General features: G+C 40.8%; 1 protein-coding gene across 6 annotated transcripts in view; it reads left to right on the top strand.

Moving 5' to 3' along the window:
• The window catches only part of Ppp1r12b (protein phosphatase 1 regulatory subunit 12B), a 262,444-nt gene that overhangs the window by 150,730 nt on the left and 87,375 nt on the right, over positions 1-24,339 (top strand). For 2 of the 6 annotated variants that reach the window (XM_004670705.2, XM_045142103.1), the window contains 4 exons: positions 3,245-3,448; positions 10,423-10,612; positions 10,693-10,805; positions 12,533-12,574. In XM_004670705.2, the coding sequence (XP_004670762.2) occupies positions 3,245-3,448; positions 10,423-10,612; positions 10,693-10,805; positions 12,533-12,574 (549 nt within the window). Of the gene's footprint in view, positions 1-3,244; positions 3,449-10,422; positions 10,613-10,692; positions 10,806-12,532; positions 12,590-24,339 lie in introns of all 6 variants that reach the window. The other 4 variants (XM_045142100.1, XM_045142098.1, XM_045142101.1 and 1 more) reach the window with 3 other exon arrangements.

The following is a 24,339-nucleotide window of genomic DNA, read 5'->3' as shown; positions in this document are numbered from 1 at the left end:
TTGCTCCTATGCACATTTCACTTAGCTTATTTCATTTAGTGTAACGTCAAGGTTCTTCCATATTATATCATATGGCATAGTTTCCCCATTGTACATATGCCATAATTTGTCTAGCCATTCATCTGTTAATGAACACTCGCCTGTTGTGAATAATGCTGCAGTGAGAATGGCTGTACACAATTTCCTCAAGACCCTGCTTTCAGCTCTTTATGCTTAAAAATGGAATTTTTTGGATCATATGTTAATTCTATCTCATATATGTATATTGGATTTTCAAGGTAGGGTCTTACTCTAGCCCAGGCTGACCTGGAATTCACTCTGTAATCTCAGGGTGGCCTCAAACTCCTACCTCTGCCTCCCAAGTGCTGAGATTAAAGGTTGCACCATCACATCCAGCCTAAAGGTCTTCTTTATTTAAAAAAAAAATTTTAATTTAGTTACTTGCAAGCAGAGAGAGAAGATAAGCTAAATGTGCACACCAGGGCCTCCATCCACTGCAGATAGACTCCAGATGCATGTGCCACTTTTTCCATCTTGCTTTATGTGGGTACTGGGGCATCAAACTCAGGTCATTTGGCTTTGCAGGCAAGCACCTTAACCACTGAATCATCTTTCCAGCCTCCATTTTACATTTCTTTTAGCACTGCACCAGGATTGTCAATGTACTCCACCGGGGTTGTCATTTCTCCACATCTTTTTAATACTTGTCACTTTCTGGTTTAAACGTTTTTAAAATAATTGCCACAAGGGCTGGAGAGATGGCTTAGCGGTTAAGCTCTTGCCTGTGAAACCTAGGGACCCCGATTCGAGGCTCAATTCCCCAGGACTCACGTTAGCCAGATGCACAAGGGGGTGCACGTATCTGGAGTTCATTTGCAGTGGCTGGGGGCCCTGGTGTGCCCATTCTCTCTCTCTCTCTCTTTCTCTGTCTCTTCCTCTCTCTGTTGCCCTCAAATAAATAAATTAAAAAAAACACAAAAAATTAAAAAAAATAATTGCCACAAGACACTAATTTTGCTCATTATCTTTTCCCTCAATGTACAATAGATAAACAATGTATATTACTGAATGTGTCAATCAATGGGTAAGAAATAAACAATAGAGGAATATAAATTACCTTAAAATGATTTTAAATTTGGTTATGAAGAGATGGGAGAAGACAGGGAAGTAGCTGGAGAAGGACACAGGTAAAAGCAGAGGAGGCTGTGATAAATCCTTTGCAGTGATGCCAGACTTGATTGGTTTGCCTGTGATCCAGCAGTTGGAAGGTGCATATAAGAGGGTCAGGGATTCAAGGCTAGCCTAGGCTACATTGTCATGAAGTAAAGAAAATAAAACCATATAGGAAAAAATTCAGGAGAGAAAATGAGAATATGAAGTTCTACATCAGAACTAGGAGAGGTCTTTGGGCTTCTTGAAATATGTACGTGACTTGAAAATATTTTATTAGCTTTTCAGTAGTCTTCATTAGATTTTCTAAGGGACCCCTCCTTCCCAAAACAAAGAAAACCTATCCAGAAAGTAAACACCAAGCTTTATAGCATGACCTATGACGTAGCTTCTGCCTGTTCCCCTCCATGCAGATGTCCTCATTCTCCCTCTACTTCCCCAGCTTCACTTTCACTGAATTGCAGACAGGTGGCTGAATTATCCTTGGCCTCTCCTGTTTCTGAATCTTTGGACAGGCTCCCTCTAGTTGCAGTAATCTTTACACCCTCTTCCCCATACATACACCGTACCTCACCAGCTCTTTTTTATTCCCCCAAGCTGCTGTTAAGTATACCTCTTAGATAATCCTATGTTTCTATCTTAATATGCACAATTTCTAACAAGAGTCTTGTTTTCTTCTGTCATTTCTGTTAGATTAAAAGGTTCTTGAAAGGAATCATTTGATTTGTCTTTGCAGTTCAGTTATTTTAAGATAGTGTTCTCTAAGAGAATGAGTGAAGAATGAATAGTAAAAAATTAAAATTGAGGGACTGGAGAGATGATTTAGTGGTTAAGGCAAGTACTTGCCTATGAAGCCTAAGGACCCAGGTTCAATTCCCCAGTACCCACATAAGCCTGATGTACAATGTGGTGCATGCATCTGGAGTTCATTTGCAGTGGCTAAAGGACCTGGCACACTCATTTTCTCTCTTCTTTCTATATCTCTGCTTGCAAATAAGTAAATAAATAAAATAAATTTAAAAAAATTAAAAGTGGGGACTGGAGAGATGGCTTAGTGTTCAATGTGCTTGCCAGCAAAGCCAAAGGACCCAGGTTCGATTCCCCAGTATCCATGTAACACCAGATGCACAAAGTAGTGCATGTGTCTGGAGTTCATTTGCAGAGGCTAGAGGCCCTGGCATGCCTATTTTCTCTCTCAAATAAATAATTTTTTTTTGTTTTGTTTCTTGAGGTGGAGTCTTGCTCTAATCCAGGCTGACCTGTAATTCACTAAGGAGTCTCAGGGTGACCTCACTGAACTCACTGCGATCCTCCTACCTCTGCCTCCCAAGTGCTGGGATTAAAGGCGTGCGCCACCACATCTGGCTGATAAATAAAAATTTTTAAAATATATTTAAAAAATTCTTAGTGCTCTATAACTGTCTCCAAGTTTTGGGTCTCTGAGCACTTAACCACTTAAGCTGGAATAATCTCACTGTCCTCCCAGCTGTCCTACCGCAAGCCTCTCATCATTTACTTTGCTTCTCTCCAGCAGCTCCTATGACCCTGGGCAGGAAGGCCATTAATTGTTGTCAATCTGTGTATGTTTCCTAGAGTTGTTCAGCAATTGATGGTAGAGAAAAGCCAAGCTAGTGTTTGGGGAGGCTTTTTTGTTTTTGTTCTAACCTAGCTGTGAATTTCACCTTTTTTTTTCCTGAGTCTGGTTTTAGTCTTTCTTTGAGTGTAGCCCCCCACCCCCCGCAGCATGTGCTGTTCAGAGAATAAGAGTGTTGATCTTCGGCAGGGGGGAGCATTCAGATAAAGATGCTGACCACTGTGTGGTATGGGACAAGTAGATCTATAGCAGCACCATCCTCCTCTTCTCCAGAAAACAGATTGGGAAAGCCAAAGTGTTCGTTTGAAATGAACCCAGACTTTGGCCTGTGTTCTTTGCACACTGAGGTATTTATTTTAAAGCATGCATTATTTAAAATGTATCTTGGGAGCTTCATTTGGGATGTTTTTGAGGTACATTCCCTGCTCAAACATTATTGTGTATTTGTGTTAAATTGTTGGATTTTGTGATCTTTCCCAGGGTGTTACCCTAACAGACCTGCAAGAAGCAGAAAGGACTTTCAGCCGGGCAAGAGCAGAGAAGCAGGCTCAGGAACAGCCTAGTGAGAAGCCTGCAGACCCGGATGGGCTTGAGGGGAGCACTGAGAAGCAGGAGCCCTTGGCAGCCCCAGCAAAGGAAGTTGGGGAGAGCCAGCAACGCTGGGGCAAAAGTCTGGATGAGGAGGTAAGCTCATTTTTGTTGGCATGTTCTGCATCACAAACAAGGTAGTTTGGTGACTGCTCATCACTAGTGATTTATGAACTGTTGTTGTATGTTGCAGCAGACCACTGATAAAAAATACCACTATAGCTGTCTTTAGTGGGCAAACTTATGTGACTGAAAGAATTCAAAGTATTTCAGTTGTTAAGTGACCAGTTTCTCCCAATGCTTTTGAATGAATGCCTTACTATTTATTCTAAAATAAAAAATTAGGGCTGGAGAGATGGCTCAGTAGTTAAAGATGCTTTCTTGCAAATCCTAATAGCCTGGGTTCTACTTCCCAGTACCCATGTAAAGCCAGATGCACAAAGTAAGACATGTTTCTAGAATTCGTTTGCAGTGGCAAGAGGCCCTGTTATGCCCATACTCACTCTCCCTCTTTGTAAATTTCTCTCAAATAAAAAATATTTTTTAAAAAAGTTATAGGAGCAGTCTGCAGAGATTGCTTATTGGTTAAGGCATTTGCCTGTGAAGCCAAAGGACCCAGGTTCAATTCTGCAGGACTCATGACAGATGCACAAGGAGCACATGCATCTGGAGTTCATTTTGCAGTGGCAGGAGGCCCTGGTGTACCCATTTTTTCTCTTTCTGTCTCTTTTTTATATCTCCCCTTCTCTGCTTGCAAATACATACATAAAACTTTAAAACATTTTTAAAAAATGTTATAGGAGGGCTGGAGATATGGCTCAGTAGTTAAGGCTCTTGCCCATGTTTGACTCTCCAGATCCCACATTAGCCAGACACACAGGTAACACACTCATGACCACTAGGTGGCACAAGCATCTGGAGTTTGATTTCAGTGGATGAGGCCCTGGCATGTCAAGTCTTTCTCTCTCTCCTAAAAAAAAAGGTACAGGATAGTAAAATGCAAATAAAAAGATAAGCATTTATTATTTGTGCCAGGTAAAATTTTAAGCATTTCACATGTGTTAATTTAATTCTTAGGAGAACCTGGTGAGGTAGACATTACTATTCCTAGTTCTACGTAGTCTCAGGGTAGCCTCGGACTCACAGCAATTCTTCTACCTCTGCCTCTTGAGTGCTGGGATTAAAGGTATGTGCTACCATGCCTGGCATTATTCCTATTTCTGAGTTGAGAAAATTAAGTCACAGTGAAGTGTCCCAGAGTGGACTGATAAGTTTTGTGTTTACTACAGTTAGAAGGGAAAGGGATCTCATTCTTGCTCTAGCTTTAAATTCTAAGTTCTGAGATTCTCTTAATACATTTTGTTTGTTTTGGAAGTTGAGTGCTAGTTTTCCAGGTAGTCCTTAGACACCTAGTATACATTATCTCATGTAATCTTCATTGTCCTGTCTGAGGATGCTGTTACACCCGTCCTACAGATGAGGAAGTTGGAGCTTAGAGAAGTTCAAAGTCTGTAACTTCTATATTGTGAATGTTACACAAAGTGAAAATTTACATTATTAGGCATCTTTAGCAAACCAAGTTGAGGCTAATTGTCAGGTTCTATTTTAAGTCTAAGAAAAATATTTCAAAGGGGAGAACAGATAGTCTTAAAAGTTTTGGGGTGCTGGAGCTATAGCTCAGTGGTACAGCACTTGTCTAGCAGACATGAGGGCCTGGGATTGATCCACAATACCTCAAAAAGAGTAAGAGTTTCAGAGTGTGGGCACAGCAGCTTTTCCCAGTGCTCTCTCCTTTCTTTTCCTAGGTGACTGCTTTCCTCCACTGTGGCTGGTGTCCCATGTGTGGTTTGGGCCCATCAGCTTGCCACTAGTGTCCCTTCTTTTTCCTTCCAGGTGCCATTGGAGCCAGGGATCTGTACATGAGTTTGGACAAAGTGGCTAGCCCCAATGTATTCCCACTTCCCCTTCCTGTGTGACCACTTCTGCCATTGGAGCTGGGGTTCTGCATGTTAGTTTGGGCATGGAAATTTGCCACTAGTGCACTCTTCCTTCCCTTTCCTCGGTAGCCACCATTTCTACCATGGTAGCCGTGGGGTCCAATGCATGAATTTGGCACAGCTGCAGTGGAACTGAGATCACCTCACCTACCTTACCGTGAAGCAGCACCAAGTTTCTCCAAGATTGAACCTTAAACTGCACAAACAGAGCAAAGATAAGTAAATACAAAGAAACACCAAACATCATTCCAAATATCCACTTAACACAGGTGTGCCAGAAAGGCTTATCTCCAGGTGGGTAAGTCTCAATGCAAAATGGGTAACAATAAAATAGAGCAACACCCACCCCCTGAGAGTTGCCCAGAGGAAGCTCCAGACAGAGCACTAAAAGGAATGATTATCAGTGTGTGCAGAGAACTCCGAGTGCTCACTTCAGCAGCACATACACTACAGCTGCAACACGGGTCAGCTTACCACGGCCCCTGCGCAGGGTGACATGCAGAGAACTCAGAGTGCACATGGATAAAACACCTGAATGAATTCAAAGAGGATACAAATAGATGCCAAATGAACTCCAAGATAACACAAACAACGGCTAAATGAAATGAGGTCAAATCAGGATATGAAAATGGAATTCAGTAGAGATAGAAATCCTGAACAAAAAAAGGAACAAATGAAGCTGGAAATGAAAATTTATAATAATAAGTCAAATAAAAAGGGCCATGGAAAGTTATACCAATATGATGGGTCAGGTGGACAATAGCATAGGTGCCCATGAAGATAAGGTAAAGGATATTTGGTCTGTTGGTCCAAATCAATGAGAAATTTAAAAAAGCATATGGGGCTAGGAGCTCAGAAGTTAAAGGCACTTGTTTGCAAAGCTTACCAGCCTGGGTTCAGTTCCTTAGTACCCACTTAAAGCCACACTTAAAAAGTAGAGTACTATGGAGCTAAATAGAGAGTTCTCAAAGGAAGAAATACGAATGGCATATAAGCATCTAAAAAAATGTTCTACGTCACTAGTCATCAGGGAAATGCAGATTAAAACTACATTGAGATTCCATCTCACTCCTGTCAGATTGGCCACCATCATGAAAACAAATGATCATAAATGTTGGCGGGGATGTGGAAAAAAAGGAACCCTTCTTCACTGCTGGTGGGAATGCAATCTGGTCCAGCCATTGTGGAAAACAGTGTGGAGGTTCCTAAAACAGCTAGAGGTTGATTTACCATATGACCCAGCTATAGCGCTCCTAGGCATATATCCAAAGGACTCATCTCATTTCTTTAGAAGTACATGCTCAACCATGTTTATTGCTGCTCAATTTATAATAGCTGGGAAATGGAACCAGCCTAGATGTCCCTCAACAGATGAGTGGATAATGAAGATGTGGTACATTTATACAATGGAGTTCTACTCAGCGGTAAAGAAAAATGAAGTTATGAAATTTGCAGAAAAATGGATGGACCTGGAAAGTATTATACTAAGTCAGGTAACCCAGGCCCAGAAAGCCAAGCGCCACATGTTCTCTCTCATATGTGGATCCTAGCTACAGATGACTGGGCTTCCGCGTGAGAATGAAAATACTTAGTAGCAGAGGCCAGTAAGTTGAAAAGGAGACATAAAGGGTAGAGAAAGGAAGGGAGGAGGATACTTAATAGGTTGATATTGTATATATGTAATTACAATGATTGTAATGGGGAGGTAATATGATGGAGAATGGAATTTCAAACGGGAAAGTGTGGGGGTGGGGAGGGAGGGAATTACCATGGGATATATTTTATAATCATGAAAAATGTTAATAAAAATTTAAAAAAAAAAAAAGTAGAGTATTCAGAAGGCACCATGGTGCTGAGAAAAAGTGACAGGAGTGCTCAGCACTGCACTCTCCCTGTCACACCTTCCAAGGCTCAGGGTCTAATGTGGAAGAGGTGGCGGAAAGAATGTAAGAGCCAAAGGAAGGGTAGGACTCCTTACAACGTGCTCCTCCAGACACAAAATGGCCTGGATATCCGTGACCTCACAGTGCCTGACACTACCTACACAAGACCATCATAATAGGTGGAAAAGATGACATCAAAATAAAAGAATGAGGGGGAGAGAGTATGATGGAGAATGGAGTTTCAAAGGGGAAAGTGTGGAGGAGGGAGGGAATTACCATGGGATATTGTTTATAATCATGGAAGTTTTAATTATAAAAGACAATAAAAAAGGAGTATGAATCTGGAGTTTATTTGCAATGGCAGGAGGAGGCCCTGGTGCATATACATACACATGCATGCAGAAAATGAAACATGAGAGATACTTAGGGCACTTTGAAAAGACAAAGTATTCATGTAATGGGCATAGAAGAACTTTGGGCCAATGGCATACAAAATATTTTCAGTAAAATTATAGAAGAAAGTTTCCCAAATCTAGAGGAAGAGATGCCTGTCCAGGTACAAGATGTGTAGAGGATATTAAATAGTCAAGACCAGGAAAGAAACTTCTTACGACATAATATAGTAAAAACACTAAATACACAGAACAATGAAAGGGTACTGAAAGCCACAAGAAAGAAACATCAAATCACAAATAGAGGCAAACCCCATCCTAATAGCCAATTTCTTCCCTCTAAACATGTTATGCCCATATATTAATACTACCCCCACTTTTGATTAGAAAAGTTTCCCTTTTCAGATGGGGGAGACCACTAGGGAGACTCAAAACTCATCAAAGTGCTGGGAAGAAGTGACACTGGAGTGTTAATCAGACGTCTCTATCACACCCTCCAAGGCTCAGGGTCCACTGCAGAAGAGGTTAGAGAAAATGTAAGGGCTGCTTACAATGTTATTGTCCATATAAAATGTTTTTTTTTGGGGGGGTTGGGTTTTGAGGTAGGGTCTCGCTGTAGCCCAGGCTGACCTGGAATTCACCATGTAGTCTCAGGGTGGCCTCGAACTCATGGCAATCCTCCTACCTCTGCCTCACAAGTGCTGGGATTAAAGGCGTGCACCCCCATGCCTGGCTAAAGTGTATCTTGATATTCATGACCTCACAGTACCTGACACTACCCACACAGGACCTTCCTAATGGGAGGAAAAATAATAGTGGTATCAGAAAAGAAAAGCTAGTTGGAAAGAAGAAAGGATTCTGTAGAGGGGGGACTTGGGGGAAAGGGAGAAGTGGTAGGAGGGGATTATGATCATAATATATTATCCATAATCTTGAAATTTGTCAAAAAGTAAATTAAAAACTAGCCAATTTTTCAGTGGAAACTCTAAAAGCCAAAAACATTTGGAATGATGTATTTCAAATATTGAAAAACTACAGTCACTAACCTATACTACTATACTCAGCAAAATTGACTCTCATAATAGGAGAAAGAAAAACTTTGTTATCAAAGCAGGCTAAAAGAAGTCATGGCCACTAAATCAGTTTTGTGGAGGATACTGGATGGAATGCTACATTAAGAAGAAGAATAGCCAAGCATGATGGTGCACACCTTTAATCCCAACACTTGGGAGGCAGACTTAGGAGGATCGCTATGAGTTTGAGGCTACCCTGAGAGTCCAGAGTGAATTCCAGGTCAGTCTGGGCTAGAGTGAGACCCTGCCTCGGGGGGGGGGGGGGAAATGGTGGCACACATGCCTTTAATCCCAGCACTCGGGAGGCAGAGGTAGGAGGATCGCCTTGAGTTCAAAGCAACCCTGAGAGTATATATGAATAAGCCTGGGCTACAGTGAGACCTTACCTCGAAAAACAAAAACAAACAATCAAAAACATAAAAAGGGTAAACACATTCTAGAGGCATCAGGGTTAGGGGACATTAATAATCTTAGAACAGGCTGGAGAGATGGCTTAGCAGTTAAGCGCTCGCCTGTGAAGCCTAAGGACCCCAGTTCAAGGCTCGGTTCCCCAGGTCCCACGTTAGCCAGATGCACAAGGGGGCGCACACGTCTGGAGTTCGTTTGCAAAGGCTGGAAGCCCTGGCACGCCCATTCTCTCTCTTTCTCCCTCTACCAGTCTTTCTCTCTGTCTGTCGCTCTCAAATAAATAAATAAATAATTTTTTAAAAAAATAAAAGAAAAAAAAATAATCTTAGAACATTTGTTAAGCAAATGAAGACAAAGAAAATAGTAAACTCCATGAAGTAATCAATATGCCAGGAATTAACTCACACTTTTCAGTAATATACTCTAAATATTAATGGTCTCAATTTCTCAATCAAAAGATGCAGATTAACAGACTGGATCAAAAAACATGATACATCATTTTGCTGTCTTCAGGAAACCATCAAAGACAAGATGGGACATCTTTGTCACTCCCCCCCCCCCCACCCAAGGTTCAAGCAATAATTTGGAAAAGAAGATGGAAAGAATGTAAGAGCCATATAATGGGGAGGACTGCTGTGGAACTCTGTCATCCAGACATGGCCTGGCCATTGTATTCATGACCTCACAGCAGCTATTGTAACGTGCACCAGATCCACATAATAATGGGCCCATCAACATTTGTGAAGGGTGGTGGAGGAGGAGGTCATGAGGCCCCCAACCCTCCATGAGGAGTATATAGGTAATGATGGACCAAGTGTCAGGGTAAAAAAGGGACTAGTTGGAAAGAAGAGGGGACTTGGTGTGAAGGGGATGGAGAGAGGGATCAAGAGAATGTAATGAGCCGGCCATGGTGGCACAGGCCTTGAATCCCAGCACTCGGCAGGCAGAGGTAAGAGAACTGCTGTGAATTCAAGGCTACGCTGAGACTACATAGTGAATTCCAGGTCAGCCTGGGCTAGAGCAAAGCCCTACCTCAAAAAAAAAAAAAAAAAAGTGTTTATTAACACAGCTGTTTTAGTACCTTTTAGGACTCATCTGGACACTTAGCAGCATGATGGTATCTCCAGAGTAGATGTCCAGAAGCTGTTGATTTATGGCTAATTAACTAATTTTAATTTGGCTTAATAGCTATTGATGGAGCACCAACTGTTAATAAGGCGTGTGAATATTGAAAAGGCCCATTTTGAATAAACTTGCTGTCCTTTTTTCTTAGTTGAACTTGACTTCTAATATCTTATCCCTTTGGATCATTTCCAGCCTGTCTATCATCGCCTAAGGTGTTCAACTCAGCCAGATAAACCCACAACACCAGTGTCTCCTCCTTCATCAAGACCCTTACTGTACACTAGCTCCCACATACTCCGGACAAGTAGACCTTCAGCCACTGATTCTGAGAGTTCAGAGACCATCACAAACACTGCAGCTGCAAAGGAAATGGACAAAAATGGTATGTACAGTTTCAGAAAGATACTTTCCAGTGAATAGGGCCCTGATTCTTAAGATTCACTCTGTTTTTCCCCTGGTCAGAGAGTGAAGAAGCGGATTTGGATGATCAGTCCTCTAACAAGCTGTCTATCCGAGACAGAAGGCGGCCTAAGGAACGGCGAAGAGGCACAGGCATCAATTTCTGGACAAAAGACGTAGGTGTATTGATTCTTCTTGGGGCAAACATATTGCCTATCTGTAGCAGTTACTGTTTCCCTGCTGGGACAAAACAGCTGACCAAAAGCAGCATATGGAAGGAAGGGTTTATTTCATTACAGTTTTGAGGAGAAGCTTCATCATGGCAAGGGAAAGCATGGCAGAACAGAGGTTGGGCATCCTATCTTGCCACAGAAGCTGGAAGATAGCAACAAGAGTGAGATGGCTAGTTACTAATCAGTAGGACTGCACTAATAATCCTCAAGGCCCATCCCCACTGACACACCTTAAGGCTCCATCCATCAAAGGCTCCACCAGCTAGGCATTAAGTACTAGAATCACAAGCACACGGAGCTGGGTGGGGGCATTTTACGTTTAGATCACCATAACATAGTTGCCATCTTTCTTAAGAGAAAGGGCCCCAGGCTGGAGAGATGGCTTAGTGGTTAAGGCACTTGCCTACAATTCCAAAGGACATAGGTTCAATTCCCCAGGACCCATGTAAGCCAGATGCACAAATTGGTGCATGCATCTGGAATTCTCCTGCAGTGGCTGGAGGCCTTGGTGCATCCATTTTTTGTCTCTGCCTCTTTCTGTCTGTCTTTCAAATAAATAAAAAATTAAAATAAAAATTATTAAAAACAAAAAAAAAGAAAGGGCCCATGTGATGCCAAGAACTTTGTAGAGTTCCAAGAACTTTTACTGAAGAGAAGAAAAAAGACTCAACTAGTATGGGACTTACTTGGTATGTTCTTGATAGATACATAGTACCAAGAACAATGCTGGTCACATGGTAGACCCTCAGTAAGTAATTGATGAAGAATTTTAAAAGCTGAAAACTTAACAACTATCATGTAAACAAATATAACAAGTGAATAAACTTGGCAAATTTAAGCCATCCTCCCTATTGGTTCTAAAAATTCATATAGTCAACAATACCTTAATGTTGTGTGGAAGCAGAGATCATAACTAAATCTTTTAGGAGAGTTTTTAAAAGTTCAAAGAGCTTAAAAACTATAAGTTGACCTGAGTTTTGACTGAGTTTTACTCTTTTGAAATAAAAAGAGCAAGTAGTAGGAAATTGATTAACATTTGCTTTTAAATAAAGAGTGGTCACCAATGCTTACTTAACATAAACACCCATTCAGTACTTTAGCAACCCTTTTCCATAGTTTGTGCTATTCATTCAACTTTGGTATTGACATTTTAAAAACTAGTGGCCAATACCTTGAACCAGAGGCTCCTGGTTATTAATAACTCACTTGAAAGTTAGATAAAGCTACCTAGTGAGACAAGAAATGTAACAGTAATAATTACCTACTATAAACCATCTTTTGGGGAAAAATGTATTCTTTGTCTTAGGGCTAAATAAACTAATCACTTTTTTCTTTTTCTTTGTCAGTGCTGAGTCTTAAATTCAGGCCCTTGCATGTATTAAACAAAGACTGTACCATTAAGCTACATCCCAAGACCACAGACTGATAACTTTTCACATTGATGAAATAAACTACCTCTTTTATCCAGCTGTGGTTGATTTGACATTTTTGACTGTAGGTGACATTTCTATGTTGCTTGCCTGTCATAGCTGTTAAAAGCAGCTTCACTTGGCTATCAGTTCTCATTGCCCATGTTTGAAATGCCAAGATGTGTAATTGATAGGAACTGACTGTGATGCTTTCAAAGAGGCCTTGACCATGACCTTTTGTTTTTCCTCCTCCTCTTTCAGGAGGATGAAACTGATGCCTCTGAAGAAGTCAAACAAGCATGGGTGAGTGACAAGCCAGTAAGTGATCCACAGTCCCCTTCAGGGCTCAGCCTTGCTCTTGGCAGAGAGCTTTGGTAGACAAGCAGAGCCCATGCAAGCTTGGGTTGGGGCCAGTGTGGAGATGGGCATTGCTCTGAAAGGGTGGCAGATGCTGGTGGCTAGTCCTTTCTCATGTGACACAGCAAAGACCATGCTCTTGAACAGTTTCCCAGTGTTTGTCTGTGCCACATGTCACTCTTCAACACCAGTACAAGTTTTGCTTTTTTCTTTTGAATATTCCTGGATTGTATCAAGTATATTTTTTGTTTTGTTTTTTTGAGGTAGGGTTTCACTCTAGCCCAGGCTGACCTGGAATTCACTATGGAGTCTCAGGGTGGCCTCGAACTCACAGCAATCCTCCTACCTCTGTCTCCCAAGTGCTGGGATTAAAGTTGTATGCCACCACGCCCAGTCTGTATCAAGTATTTTGAAATCATTGGAAGAAAAGTAAAAAGTGCTACCAGTTCTCCATGGATCTGTGCTAATAGAGAAGAACATAAACATAAAACATCAGACAGTCTAAAAGTCATTTATATTTGATTTTGAAATAAGCTTATAAACCACTTTTTTAATAACTTCACCTTTTTTATTTATTTGTGTGCAAACACATGTTTGTGTGTGTTCATACTTGTCAGGGTCTCTTGTCATATCCAATTCCTCTCTCCAGAGAAAGTCCTGCATACAGCATTCCTGAAGATAGTCCTCTCTTCTGTGAGCTGCCAAACACCATTGAATGCTGAAGGCACTATTTACAGGAAGGAAGGAATTTGGTTTTTACTAAATTAGTAGAAATGTATGTGCTTTACTATTGGCAGTATGTGAAATGATAGCCTTGTAGTGCCCACAGTTTATTGGACTTGTGTTCTTAGAATATATTTAATGACTCATAAGGAATATCTACAACTAGCTTATTTTAGCAGTAAGGACATAAGTAGCGTGTTGTCATTGACCTACCTGGATTTCAGTTAAGTAGCTGGGCATGGTGGCACATAACTGTAATCCCAGCAGTCATGAGGTTGAGGCAATAGAATCACAAGTTTAAGACCAGATATAGCAAAACTTTGTCTCAAAAAGAAAAAAAAAAGGCAACATAGGTAATTGCCTACTCTTGGTTGAGACTGAGGCTGCTTAAATAGCACAAGTTATGTTGTTTAGAAATAGCATATAGAAGCTAGGAGTGGTGGGGCAGGTTTTTAATCCCAACACTGGGGAGGCAGATTGCTGTGATAGCAGGGGAAAACAATGACATGAGCAGAGAGTGGACATCACTGCCTGGCCGATATAAGGTGGACCATAGCAACAGCAGAGTGTGCCAAACACTGGCAAAGGGAAACTGGCCATAACACCCATAAGCCCACCCCTAACAATACACTGCCTCCCGGAGGTGTTAATTCGCAAATCTTCCTCCGCTGGGAACCTAGCATTTAGAGCACCTAAGTTCATGGGGGACACTTAGCAGTTAAGGTATTTGCCTGCGAAGCCGAAGGACTTAGGTTCCATTTGTCAGTACCCGCTTAAGCCAGATGCACGGGGGCCAGGGTGGGGGGGTGCTCATGCATGTGGAGTTCATATGCAGCGGCTAGTGGCCTTGGCCTGCCCATTCTCTCTCTATCTGCCTCTCTCTCTCTCAAATAAGTAAATAAAATACTTATTTTAAAAAAGCAAAGCAAAACAAAAAAGAAGTAACATGTGAAGGTTTTTTTTTTTTTTTTTTCCTACAGAAGTGTGTGTGTGCACATACATGCACAAATAACTCTTAGATTTATTATGGGGCTTGGAATGGCTTTTGGTGACAAAGTGAATTCAGGAATTTTCTTTGGTGACCAACCATTGCACAGAGGATCTGAGTAATAGATTACAAAACAGTAGAATGAGCCATAATTCCTAGATGGTTAATACTGGCCATTCAAATGTAGGGATTATAACAAGGAAGGCTTTGTTGTTATAGAATGTCTTTTGTATGCAAAGATCTGCCTACTTTTTAAAAATATTTTATTTATTTATTTATTGAGATACAGAGAGAAAGAGACTGGGCACACCAGGGCCTCCAGCCGCTGCAAATGAACTCCAGGTGTATGTGCCACCTTGTATCTCTGGCTTATGTGAGTCCTGGGGAATTGAACCTGGGTTCTTTGGCTTTGTAGGCAAGCACCTCAACCACTAGGCCATCTCTTCAGCCCCTGTCTGCTTTTCTAAACCTCTTGGCATTGGAAAATCCTAGCATATAGTACCAAGTAAAGAGAATTAAAATGATCAAAAGTATTGCTGCTCAGGGAATTCCATGTTAAGTCACTGAATTAAAATTACAAAAAAGGGCTCGAGAGATGGCTTCATGATAAAGGTGCTTGCCTGCCAAGCCTGAGGACCCAGGTTCAATTCCTGAGTACTCATATAAGCCAGATGCACAAGGTGGTGCGTGTGTCTGGAGTTCATCTACAGTGGATGGAGGCTTTAGTGCACCCGTTCTCTGTCTCTCTCTCTCTCTCAAATAAAATATCTAAAAAGTTATCAAAGTGTTTCTGGTTAGTGAAGAAAAACATAAATTGTTGAATTTTGGATGAATTCATATGTCACACTAAAAAATATTCCCTTATCCTTTGCTTTAGGCATCTACTAGTTTTTACCATCTATCAGGCTGGCTAACTTTATTGTGAATCTAAGCAAAGAATGAGCAGCTTTTTACCTCTAGGCTAGTAATTTTACCTATAGGATTGGTTCAAACACTGTCCAAGTACCATTCTGCAAAGGGGAAAGCTGATTATAGTACAAGGTGAGGCTTTTTAAAAAGTCTTTTATCGCTTTGTTGCTCCTCCTTATATAAGTGAATCTTATTATCTTATTTTTCTCCACTGTATACTGTTTTCTAATGCTAGCAGCCATTATCGATATGGGTCCACAGAGCAAAATACCTGGTAATGTGTCTTATCAATCTGTGGAGTCCACCCCCATACTGCTCTGGTACCTTCCTCTCCATCCATCAGGCAGTAAATTTGGCTCAGCTCTGTAGTCAAAAATGTCAGTCAAAGAAGAGGCATTCTTTTGAAATGGCACTGTTAACTAATTAGTGTAGAAATTGCTGAGACACAAAGGCAGTTCTTGTTTGGCTTAATAGAACTATATCTGCAATTGAGGTCATGCTAGTTCCACTCTCCCCTAAACCACTTCTAAAGGTGATGGTGTAGCAGTTACTTTCTCATTGCTCGGGTAGAACACTGGACCAGGAGCAACTTATGGAAGGAAAGGGTTTGTTTCAGCTTATAATTTCAAGGGGAAGATTCATCACAGTAGGAGAGATGGCAGAGCATTCACCTGAGCATCACAGCTTGTCACATCAGCTGGGAGGAAGCAGCAAGAATGAGCTTGCTAGCACTACCAAAGACTTACCCCCAGTGACACACCTCCTCCAGCAAGACTCTACATCCCAAACGCTCCACCAGCTGGGGGTTAACTATGAAGTTTAATCACAAACACATGAGGATATGGGGGATGCGCCACATTCAAATTGCCACAGATGGTATCTATTATTTTTAAAGTTGAGTCTTCCCAAGACTGGCATAATTTTGATCGAGCTATAACTTACAGTTAATAAAATACATAAATTTAAAGTGGACTATTTGGTGAATTTTAGCATTTGTGTCTGCATGTGTAACCACCCCCAAATCAGGTTATAGAACTTCTTTGTCACATTAAAAAGTTTCTCTTTGTGCCGGGTGTGGTGGTGCCCGCCTTTAATCCCAGCACTCAGGTGGCAGAGGTAGGAGGATTGCCGTAAGTTCCAGGCCTCCCTGAGAATACATAGTGAATTCCAGGTCAGCCTGGGCTAGAGTGAAACCCTACCTTGAAACACCAAAAAAAAAAAAAAAAAAAAAAAAAGTTTCCCTTTGTATTGTCCCAGTCAATTCCCTACCCCAAAAGATAATCATTCTTCTGATTTCTGTCAGCCATAGATTAATAGTCCATGTTCTTTAATTTAGTATGGAATCATCTAGACATATTTAATTTTAAGGATAGACAGCCAACTTCAGTGGTTTTTATCTCTATCACATGTCTCCACTCAGGGTCAGAGCTAAAATGATTCCAAATATGAATGGGTATTTTTCCCCCTCTCAAAAGGTTTCAGGAATTCCTTAGTCTCTTGCCTTTGTGCCCATAACCGCTGCATGGTTAAGAAAACTTTTGTATCAGTTAACCTAAGGTTCTTTTAAATACCTGGAAAAATGTTATTTACAGATGACAGGTATGGTGCCTTGATGCATGCTGTCTACAGAGTAGATGATAAAAGTGATCATCTTGCATTGCTATGCAAGTGACCCTGAGGAAGACTGGGTATAAGTTGAGTCTAAGACTTTGCTTAAGTCCAGCAGAATAAATAGGTTTAGTCCAAACTCATCCTGTTGGTAAATCCATCAGCCAGTGAAACTGATAGAGAACATATAATTTGATATATTTGCACCTCCTATGTTACCATGGTCTTTTCTAGAGTAAATATTTTCAGATTCTTGACATCTTATTTGAAGAATTAAAAAGTACACACATTCAGCATGAATGAATTCAGAATGAATTACTCTATTTTGCCTTCGAGCTCATTGAACATTGTGAGAGGTTACAGGAAAAATGTAAGAGCTAGAAGATGGGGGAGAGTGTTTTGGAAGGTTGTATTCTAAACCTGAGGAAGTCATTGCATTTATGACCTCACAGTGGCTGTTATTATCTGCATAATATTGGGCCCATCAATGTGTCATAGATGATGAAGAAAGACAAAAAAAAGACATCAAAATAGTAGAGGGACTGGTTGGAGGGAAGAAAGGATTCATTGGAAGGAGTATGGAGGCAGGGGGTGAGAGTGATGGAAAGGTCTTATGATCAAAATACATTATATATATAATTTGGTTTGTGGGGGCTGGGTTGTTTTTTTCAAGGTAGGGTCTCACTCTAGCCTAAGCTGACCTGGAACTCTGTAGCTCCAGGCTGGCCTCAGATTCACAGCAATCCTCCTACCTCTGCCTCCGAAGTACTGGAATTAAAGGCATGTGCCACTTTGCCCAGCTAAAAATGTTTTTTAAAACATACATAAAAGCAAAGCAGCAAGAAGTTTTATTTTAAGTGACTGTACAGGGTTCACTTCAAGGGAACCACAGAACTAGCTAGAGGACAAGGAACCTTGGTTATTGTTTGCAGCTTCCCTTTGTAAGGCCCAGGAGGAGTTGAATGCTGTGAGTGGAGTGTATATGGGCAGTCTTTCTGTTTTGATTGGGAGATGTAGGTTACATAATCCTTTAACTCTGTGTTCTTTCCCATAGTGCATCTGATTTAAAAAATTTTTTTTTAATTTATTTGAGAGAGAAAGAGACAGAGAGTGAATGGGCACACCAGGGACTCCAGCCACTGAAAATGAAATCCAGACGTGTGTGCCATCTTGTGCATCTGGCTGATGTGAGTCCTGGGGAATTGAGCTTTGGTCCTTTGACTTTGCAGGCAAATGCCTTAACCGCTAAACCATCTCTCCAGCCCCTGATAATTTTTTAAATTATTTTAATTTTATTTATTTGAGAGAGAGAGAAAGAATGGGCACGTCAGGACTTTCAGCAACTGCAGACAAACTCTTAATGCATGCACCACCTTCTACATCTGACTTACATGGGTCATGGGGAATCGATCCTGGGTCCTTTGGCTTTGCTGTCAAGCGACTTAACTGCTAAGCCATTTCTCCAGCCCCAACATCTGATTTTTCTCATACATATGCCCAATCATGCATATACACAAGATGGTAAAGAGATATTTTCCCCTGAAAGTTCAACTAAAGAACAAATTTGCATTACTGCACATGTACCCAAAACCTGTTCAGGTTTTATCAACCCTCTGACCCACAAAAGGGCAGTTATCAGGGGTTGCCAAGAAGGAGCAAACATACTGCATTGTTTGCAGTGCGGTGTACCTGCAGCTTGGGGTTTCAGGTTTTGAAGAGCATGGTTAGGAAAGGCGTATGTGTGTGTAGCTCAAGCCAAGCAGAGTCAGGTTGCTAAGCTGCATGCTTGCCTGCCTCACCTTGGTAGGTATATTTAAAGCAGTTCTATTTCATTATCCATATTAAGTATGTAACAGCCTGTGAAAGTCATTAGATATCTTTTTTTTTTTTTGCTAAGTGAAAAAGAAACTGAATCTGAATGTTTATGTAAAATGCTTTCATATTCAAGAATGTGTTTGAAGTTTAATATATAGTAGTCACCCTTTTTTCATGGGGGATATCTTCCAAAATCTCCAGGGGATTCCTGAAATTACAGGTAGAACTCAACCCTACATGTACTGTGCTTTTTCATGTACATACATACACATGTAAAATGAGTTTTAACTTATAAGTTAGCAAAGTAAAAAAAATTAACTAGGCCTGAAAAGATTGCTTAGTGGTTAAGGTACTTGCTTATGATGCCTAGGGACCCATGTTCAACTCTCCAGGTCCTACATAAGCCAGACGCACAAGGTGATACAAGCATGCAAGGTGGTACATGTGCACAAGGTGGCACACACATCTGGAGTTAGATTTCAGTGGCTGGAGGCCCTAGTGCACCAGTTCTCCCTCTCCCTCTCTTTCATTAAAAAAAGGCCAGTCTGTTGTGCTTGCCTCAAAAAAAAAAAAACCTAACAATAATGACTAGTAAAACAGAACAGTTGTATCAGTATACTGTAAATTACCAGCATCAGTACTCTTGATTTTGGGGTACTGGTTAAATAAAATCAAGGTTGCTTAATACAAGTACTGACATGATCATAGTGGCTTAAGCTAGCTAAGCAGTTTACCACTACCTGTCTAATGGGTGGGGTACATCCAGCAGGACATTCAGAGGGAGGATTTATGTTCCGGGTAAGACAGAGCAGGATAATGTGAAATTTCCTCACACTACTCAGAACAACACACAATTTAAAATTGTGAGTCATACGTTTCTGGCATCTCCACTTCATGTTTTCAGTGCTTGACTGTGAGAAACTAAAACTTCAGAGAGCAGAACTGCAGAAGTGGTCAGGGGGACTGCTGTAGCAGCAGCTGCATGGAGCATTCACTCTGGTGGAGTAGCCATGAGCACACACACCATTTAGGTTCTTTCCATTTTGCTCACCTGCATCTTTGGTCTGCCTCTTCTTTTTATTTGAGAGAAAGAGAAAGAGGCAGATAGAGAAAATGGGTATGCCAGGGCTTCTAGCCACTGCAAACAAACTCCAGATGCATGCACCACCTTGTGCATGTGGCTTCCCTGAGAACGGGGGAATTGAGCCTGGGTCCTTAGTTATCTAGGGAAGCACCTTAACTGCTAAGCCATCTCTCCAGCCCTCGAGTTGTATTTTATATGCTGCAATTTTGTGTTCCCCCATCTACTCTCTGGAGCTGTTTCCTAAGTCAGACTTGCTTCATAATTGACTTTAGCACTAGAGGGCACAAGTAGAAAGCAGAAAGGATGTTGCTGAGCAACCTGACTGAGTAATGGACCAAGGAATGAAGCCAAAGACAAACCACTTTTGGTTTAAAGGAATTGAAGAACCCAATTCAATGTGATAAAGGTATTTGCCTAACTTTTCATATATAAGAGTATAAGGGAGTTTAGAGATAGCATAGTTTAGGAACCTCATTTCAGAAGTTAAAAAAACCAAGGCCTGAGAAGTTAATTATTTGGAGACATGGAAGCATTCCTCGGTAAGTATCCTGAGCCCTATGTCAGGGAACCTTTATATGTGATGATAACAGTGCAGTCCTGAGATAAGGCCTATATTCTTTCCTACACAACATTTGAATTTGACCTAGCAGGTTACATATTTAAATTGACTTTGTAGTAGCACCTTCCTTCCTTGAGTGAAAGGAACTAGTAGAGTGGGTTACAAATCATCCTTAAAAAATATGCTGGTCTGGGGCTGGAGGGCTGGCTTAGCATTTAAGGCATTTGCCTGCAAGGCCAAAGGACCCGGGTTCAATTCCCAAGAACCCACGTTAGCCAGATGCACAAGGGGGCGCACATGTCTGGAGTTCATTTGCAGTGGCTGGAGGCCTTGTTGCGCCCATTCTCTCTCTCCCCCTCTTTCTCTGTCAAATAAATAATAAAAAATTTATATGTGTGTGTGTGTGTGTGTATGTCAGGATTATATTAATAAAGAATTGTTAATTCATGGTTATTAAGGTACCTGCTTTTTTTGCTAAGTATCTGGTGGCATGCTTGTGGAGAGATCTGCTGGCAAAATGTTATAAATGAGGTAAGAAATTGAATGTAAGTTTTTCAAACTAAATAGAGATAAGGGAGCCTGACCGAAATTTACAGCAAAGTTTAGTTCTAAATGTTAGCAAAAACATAAATACCCCAGAAATGCCTGTAATACCAAAAGCCACTGAGTGTGTTTTCCATTTTGTCCTGTTCCCCTTTTATTAGTGTTCCTATTCTTCCACCCAGCAAGCACTCTTAAGCACCATATCTTTAAGCACTTCTCTAGAGTATTGGATTGTAACAATAAACAAAAGTCCTATTCTTTGGGATTATATTCCAGTGAGGGAGACAGACAACAAATTATATCCATATGCAACAGTAAATAGTATGTTAAAAGGTAATAAATGCTATTGAAAAACCATGGAGTAAATATTGTAAGGAGGAATCAGATAGGAGTTGACATTATAAATAGTTAGGCCATAATTTGAGCTTAGAGAAGATGAAGTGGGTGTGGGGTGTTTCAGACAGAAGGAACCCCAGCAGTAGGCTCTGAGGCAGGGTGTACCCTGCAATGCTTGAGGATAGGTTAAAAAATCCAAGAGTATAGTTGAAAAAAAATGAGCAAGAGGACAGACAGCATAGGTTGATAAGTCATTATGAAATCTTTGGCTTTTGATTTGAGCATGTGGGTATCTGCTGCAGCATATCAAGTAGCGGAGTGATGTGATGTTAGTAAATGGGCCCCTCCTCTGCCACGTTGAGGACTGTCTGCCGAGGGTCACCAGTGAAAGCATGAGCATCAGCCAGGAGTCTGTTCCCGTTACTGCAGGAGAGATGGACCAAGCTTTCAGACATGGAAAGTTGTTGTACTTGGGACATACTGTGGAATTAGAGCCACCTAGATTTGCTGTGGGCTTAGATCTAGGGTGAGAAAAAAGAAGTAAAGGTTGTCACAAAAGGGTTTATTTAAGACAACTTGAAAAGATTAAGTGTCCATACCTGAGATGGAGAATACTATACAAAGAATAAATTTGATGGAAGACAAGCAGACATTTGGTTTGGGGTTTAAGTTTAATATGGCCAACTGACCATCTTTGACATGGAAGTATCAATAGAACAGTTTGATCTAGGTGTCTGGAGTTCAAGTGAGAGGTCCAGGATGGATTCATAAACGTGAATGCTAGTAAACATATAGATAGTAACTATATCCATTCTCATGGTTTGAGATACAAAGAGTAACTAGACAAAGAAAGGCCCAAAGTTCAAAGTAATAAGGCAAAGAACCATGGTAGATCTCCTCTCCTGGCTCTCGACTTTGAGAATATGAATGCAGTTTCCCTTTTGCCCAAATCAAAAACAAAATGTAGAACAGCAGGTTGTTTGGTTTTGTTCTTGTCTTAACATTTTTTATCAATTTGTATAGGGATCTTGCCCATGGAAGTGGCTCTGCTTTTTATAAAAGGTGGTCTAGGACAGGAGATCTAGAGCCCCCATCCCTTTGAAATGGAGATCACTACTAGCTCTCTGCAAACCCTGTCCAGAGCTTCAAGACTGCTCTTCCAGCTTCAGAGTTCTGTTGACTAACCATGCCTGCGCATGATTTGTTAAGTTCATTTACCTCTTAGTCTCCTTTGTTTTGCCCAACTTTTCTCAGCTGTATTAGTTTTTGTTGTTGGTGCTATTGTTATTTTGTTTTTCGAGGTAGGATTTTGCTCTATCCCAGCCTGACCTGGAATTCACTATGTAGTCTCAGTGTGCCCTTGAACTCATGGCAACCCTCCTACCTCTGCCTTCCAAGTGCTGGGATTAAAGGCATGTGCCACCACACACTTTTATTAAGATATCTTAACACTTCCAGCTGGGCATGGTGACCCACACCTTCAATCCCAGCACTTGGGAAGCCAAGGTAGGAGGATCACCATGAGTTCAAGGCAACCCTTAGTCAGGGCTAGAAAAAGACTGTATCTCGAAAAGCCAAGAAAAACTTTCCATTTCAGTTAAGAAGAAATGAGAGGAAAATAAAAGGTCAAAAGGTTAACTATTCCTGGTAGCTGGATAATCTTCCACATTGTTGGATAAGGTGTTCAATATTACTGGTGTGAAAATCAGTTATTCTGCCTCTAAAAGGATTTTTGAATAAAGCACAGTTTACTTGGTGTAATGTGACACTGGATCTGAACTTACAGGGTCTCCAAGGAATATGTGAGCTTTGATTACTGAGACTTCCTTGGCAACAGCAAGACCTAAAATTAATTGAGTCTTTAAAAGGAAGATGCCAAAAAAAAAAAAAAATGTTTTAAGATGGTTTATGCAGCTTGGGCTAAATCCATATATAGAAAATCATAGCATCTGCTGTATTTTAAGAAACTAGTTACCAAACAAGAGCAAATGTACAGGGAAGGGAAAGGAAAGGTCCTTCCAGGTCAAGGTGGAGTCACCACGAGCATCTTCAGTACGTACCAGATGACAGGCAGCTTCCCAGAGTGGGTGGCTGCCGCTGATCCATCGCCAGCCTCGACTGCTCACTTTCCCCAACTGCATACACCCAGGACAACTTGCTTTTCTACGAGTAGAAACTCTCTGGAGCTGGCTACAACAGAGCTGTTTGTAACAGCCATCACTTATTAAATCTGTTCTTATTTTTATATCCTTATCATGTTATCAAATTTTCCAGACTTCTTAAAACCCTCTCATTCTGGGCTGAAGCTAATTACCTTTATTTATTATTATTATTTTTATTTTCATCTGTCAAAGATAAAGAGGTTAAGTAGAGAAAAACCTGTATTTTATTATCTTTTTAAGTGCTGAAAGCAATAGAGGCTTGCCAGGAGATAAACAAGACTGTAGTTGTTACATTGTATCCTATAAGAAGTGTTGCACTTTACTTCGTAAGAAACTATCTCATAGCTCACCTAGTGCCTTTACACTTGGGCAAGCTGTTGTTCCATCTCAGCAAGGCAATCTTGTCTGTGAAATACCTTACCATATTAGGCAATCGGGCCTCATAGAGAGGAGAAAGCAAAACAGACCTACAATTTTACCTAAAAGGAAAAAGGCCAAGATATTGCCCCAGTGGTGGGTAGTGGACAGAAAATTGCTGGCTACTCTCCATTAGACAAAAGGATTTTATAAGATTAAGAACAAGATTAAAAAAAAAAATACTATTTGAGAGAAAAGAACCAACAAATAGCCAAAAGCAAAGTTGTGAAAGATTAGAAAAACAGGGGGAAAGGCTGTTATTTATTCAAAGAAAGAAAGGAGAAAAACAGCAAAATACCTATGCAACTAGAACTACTAAAAATACTGGCAGAAGAGCATACATAGGAGGAGCAATTTAGGCATAAAAATGAAAACAAGCTTGATAGAGAAATTTGAAGGGATTTATTTGCTCAGAAACAGAAAGGATTTGGAGCAAAATGTGAAATGTGAAGTTCTGTTCTTTCCTTTTCTACTCATTTTTTTCCCTCCTTACCTCAGCAATCCCTTTGAAAACTTACTGCTCAGAAAGCCAGGTATGATGGCACATACCTGTAATCTTACTCAAGG

Source organism: Jaculus jaculus, chromosome 1 (genome assembly GCF_020740685.1).
Source record: "Jaculus jaculus isolate mJacJac1 chromosome 1, mJacJac1.mat.Y.cur, whole genome shotgun sequence".
NCBI classification, from domain to species: domain Eukaryota; kingdom Metazoa; phylum Chordata; class Mammalia; order Rodentia; family Dipodidae; genus Jaculus; species Jaculus jaculus.
This window is presented reverse-complemented; position numbering and strand designations above follow the sequence as displayed.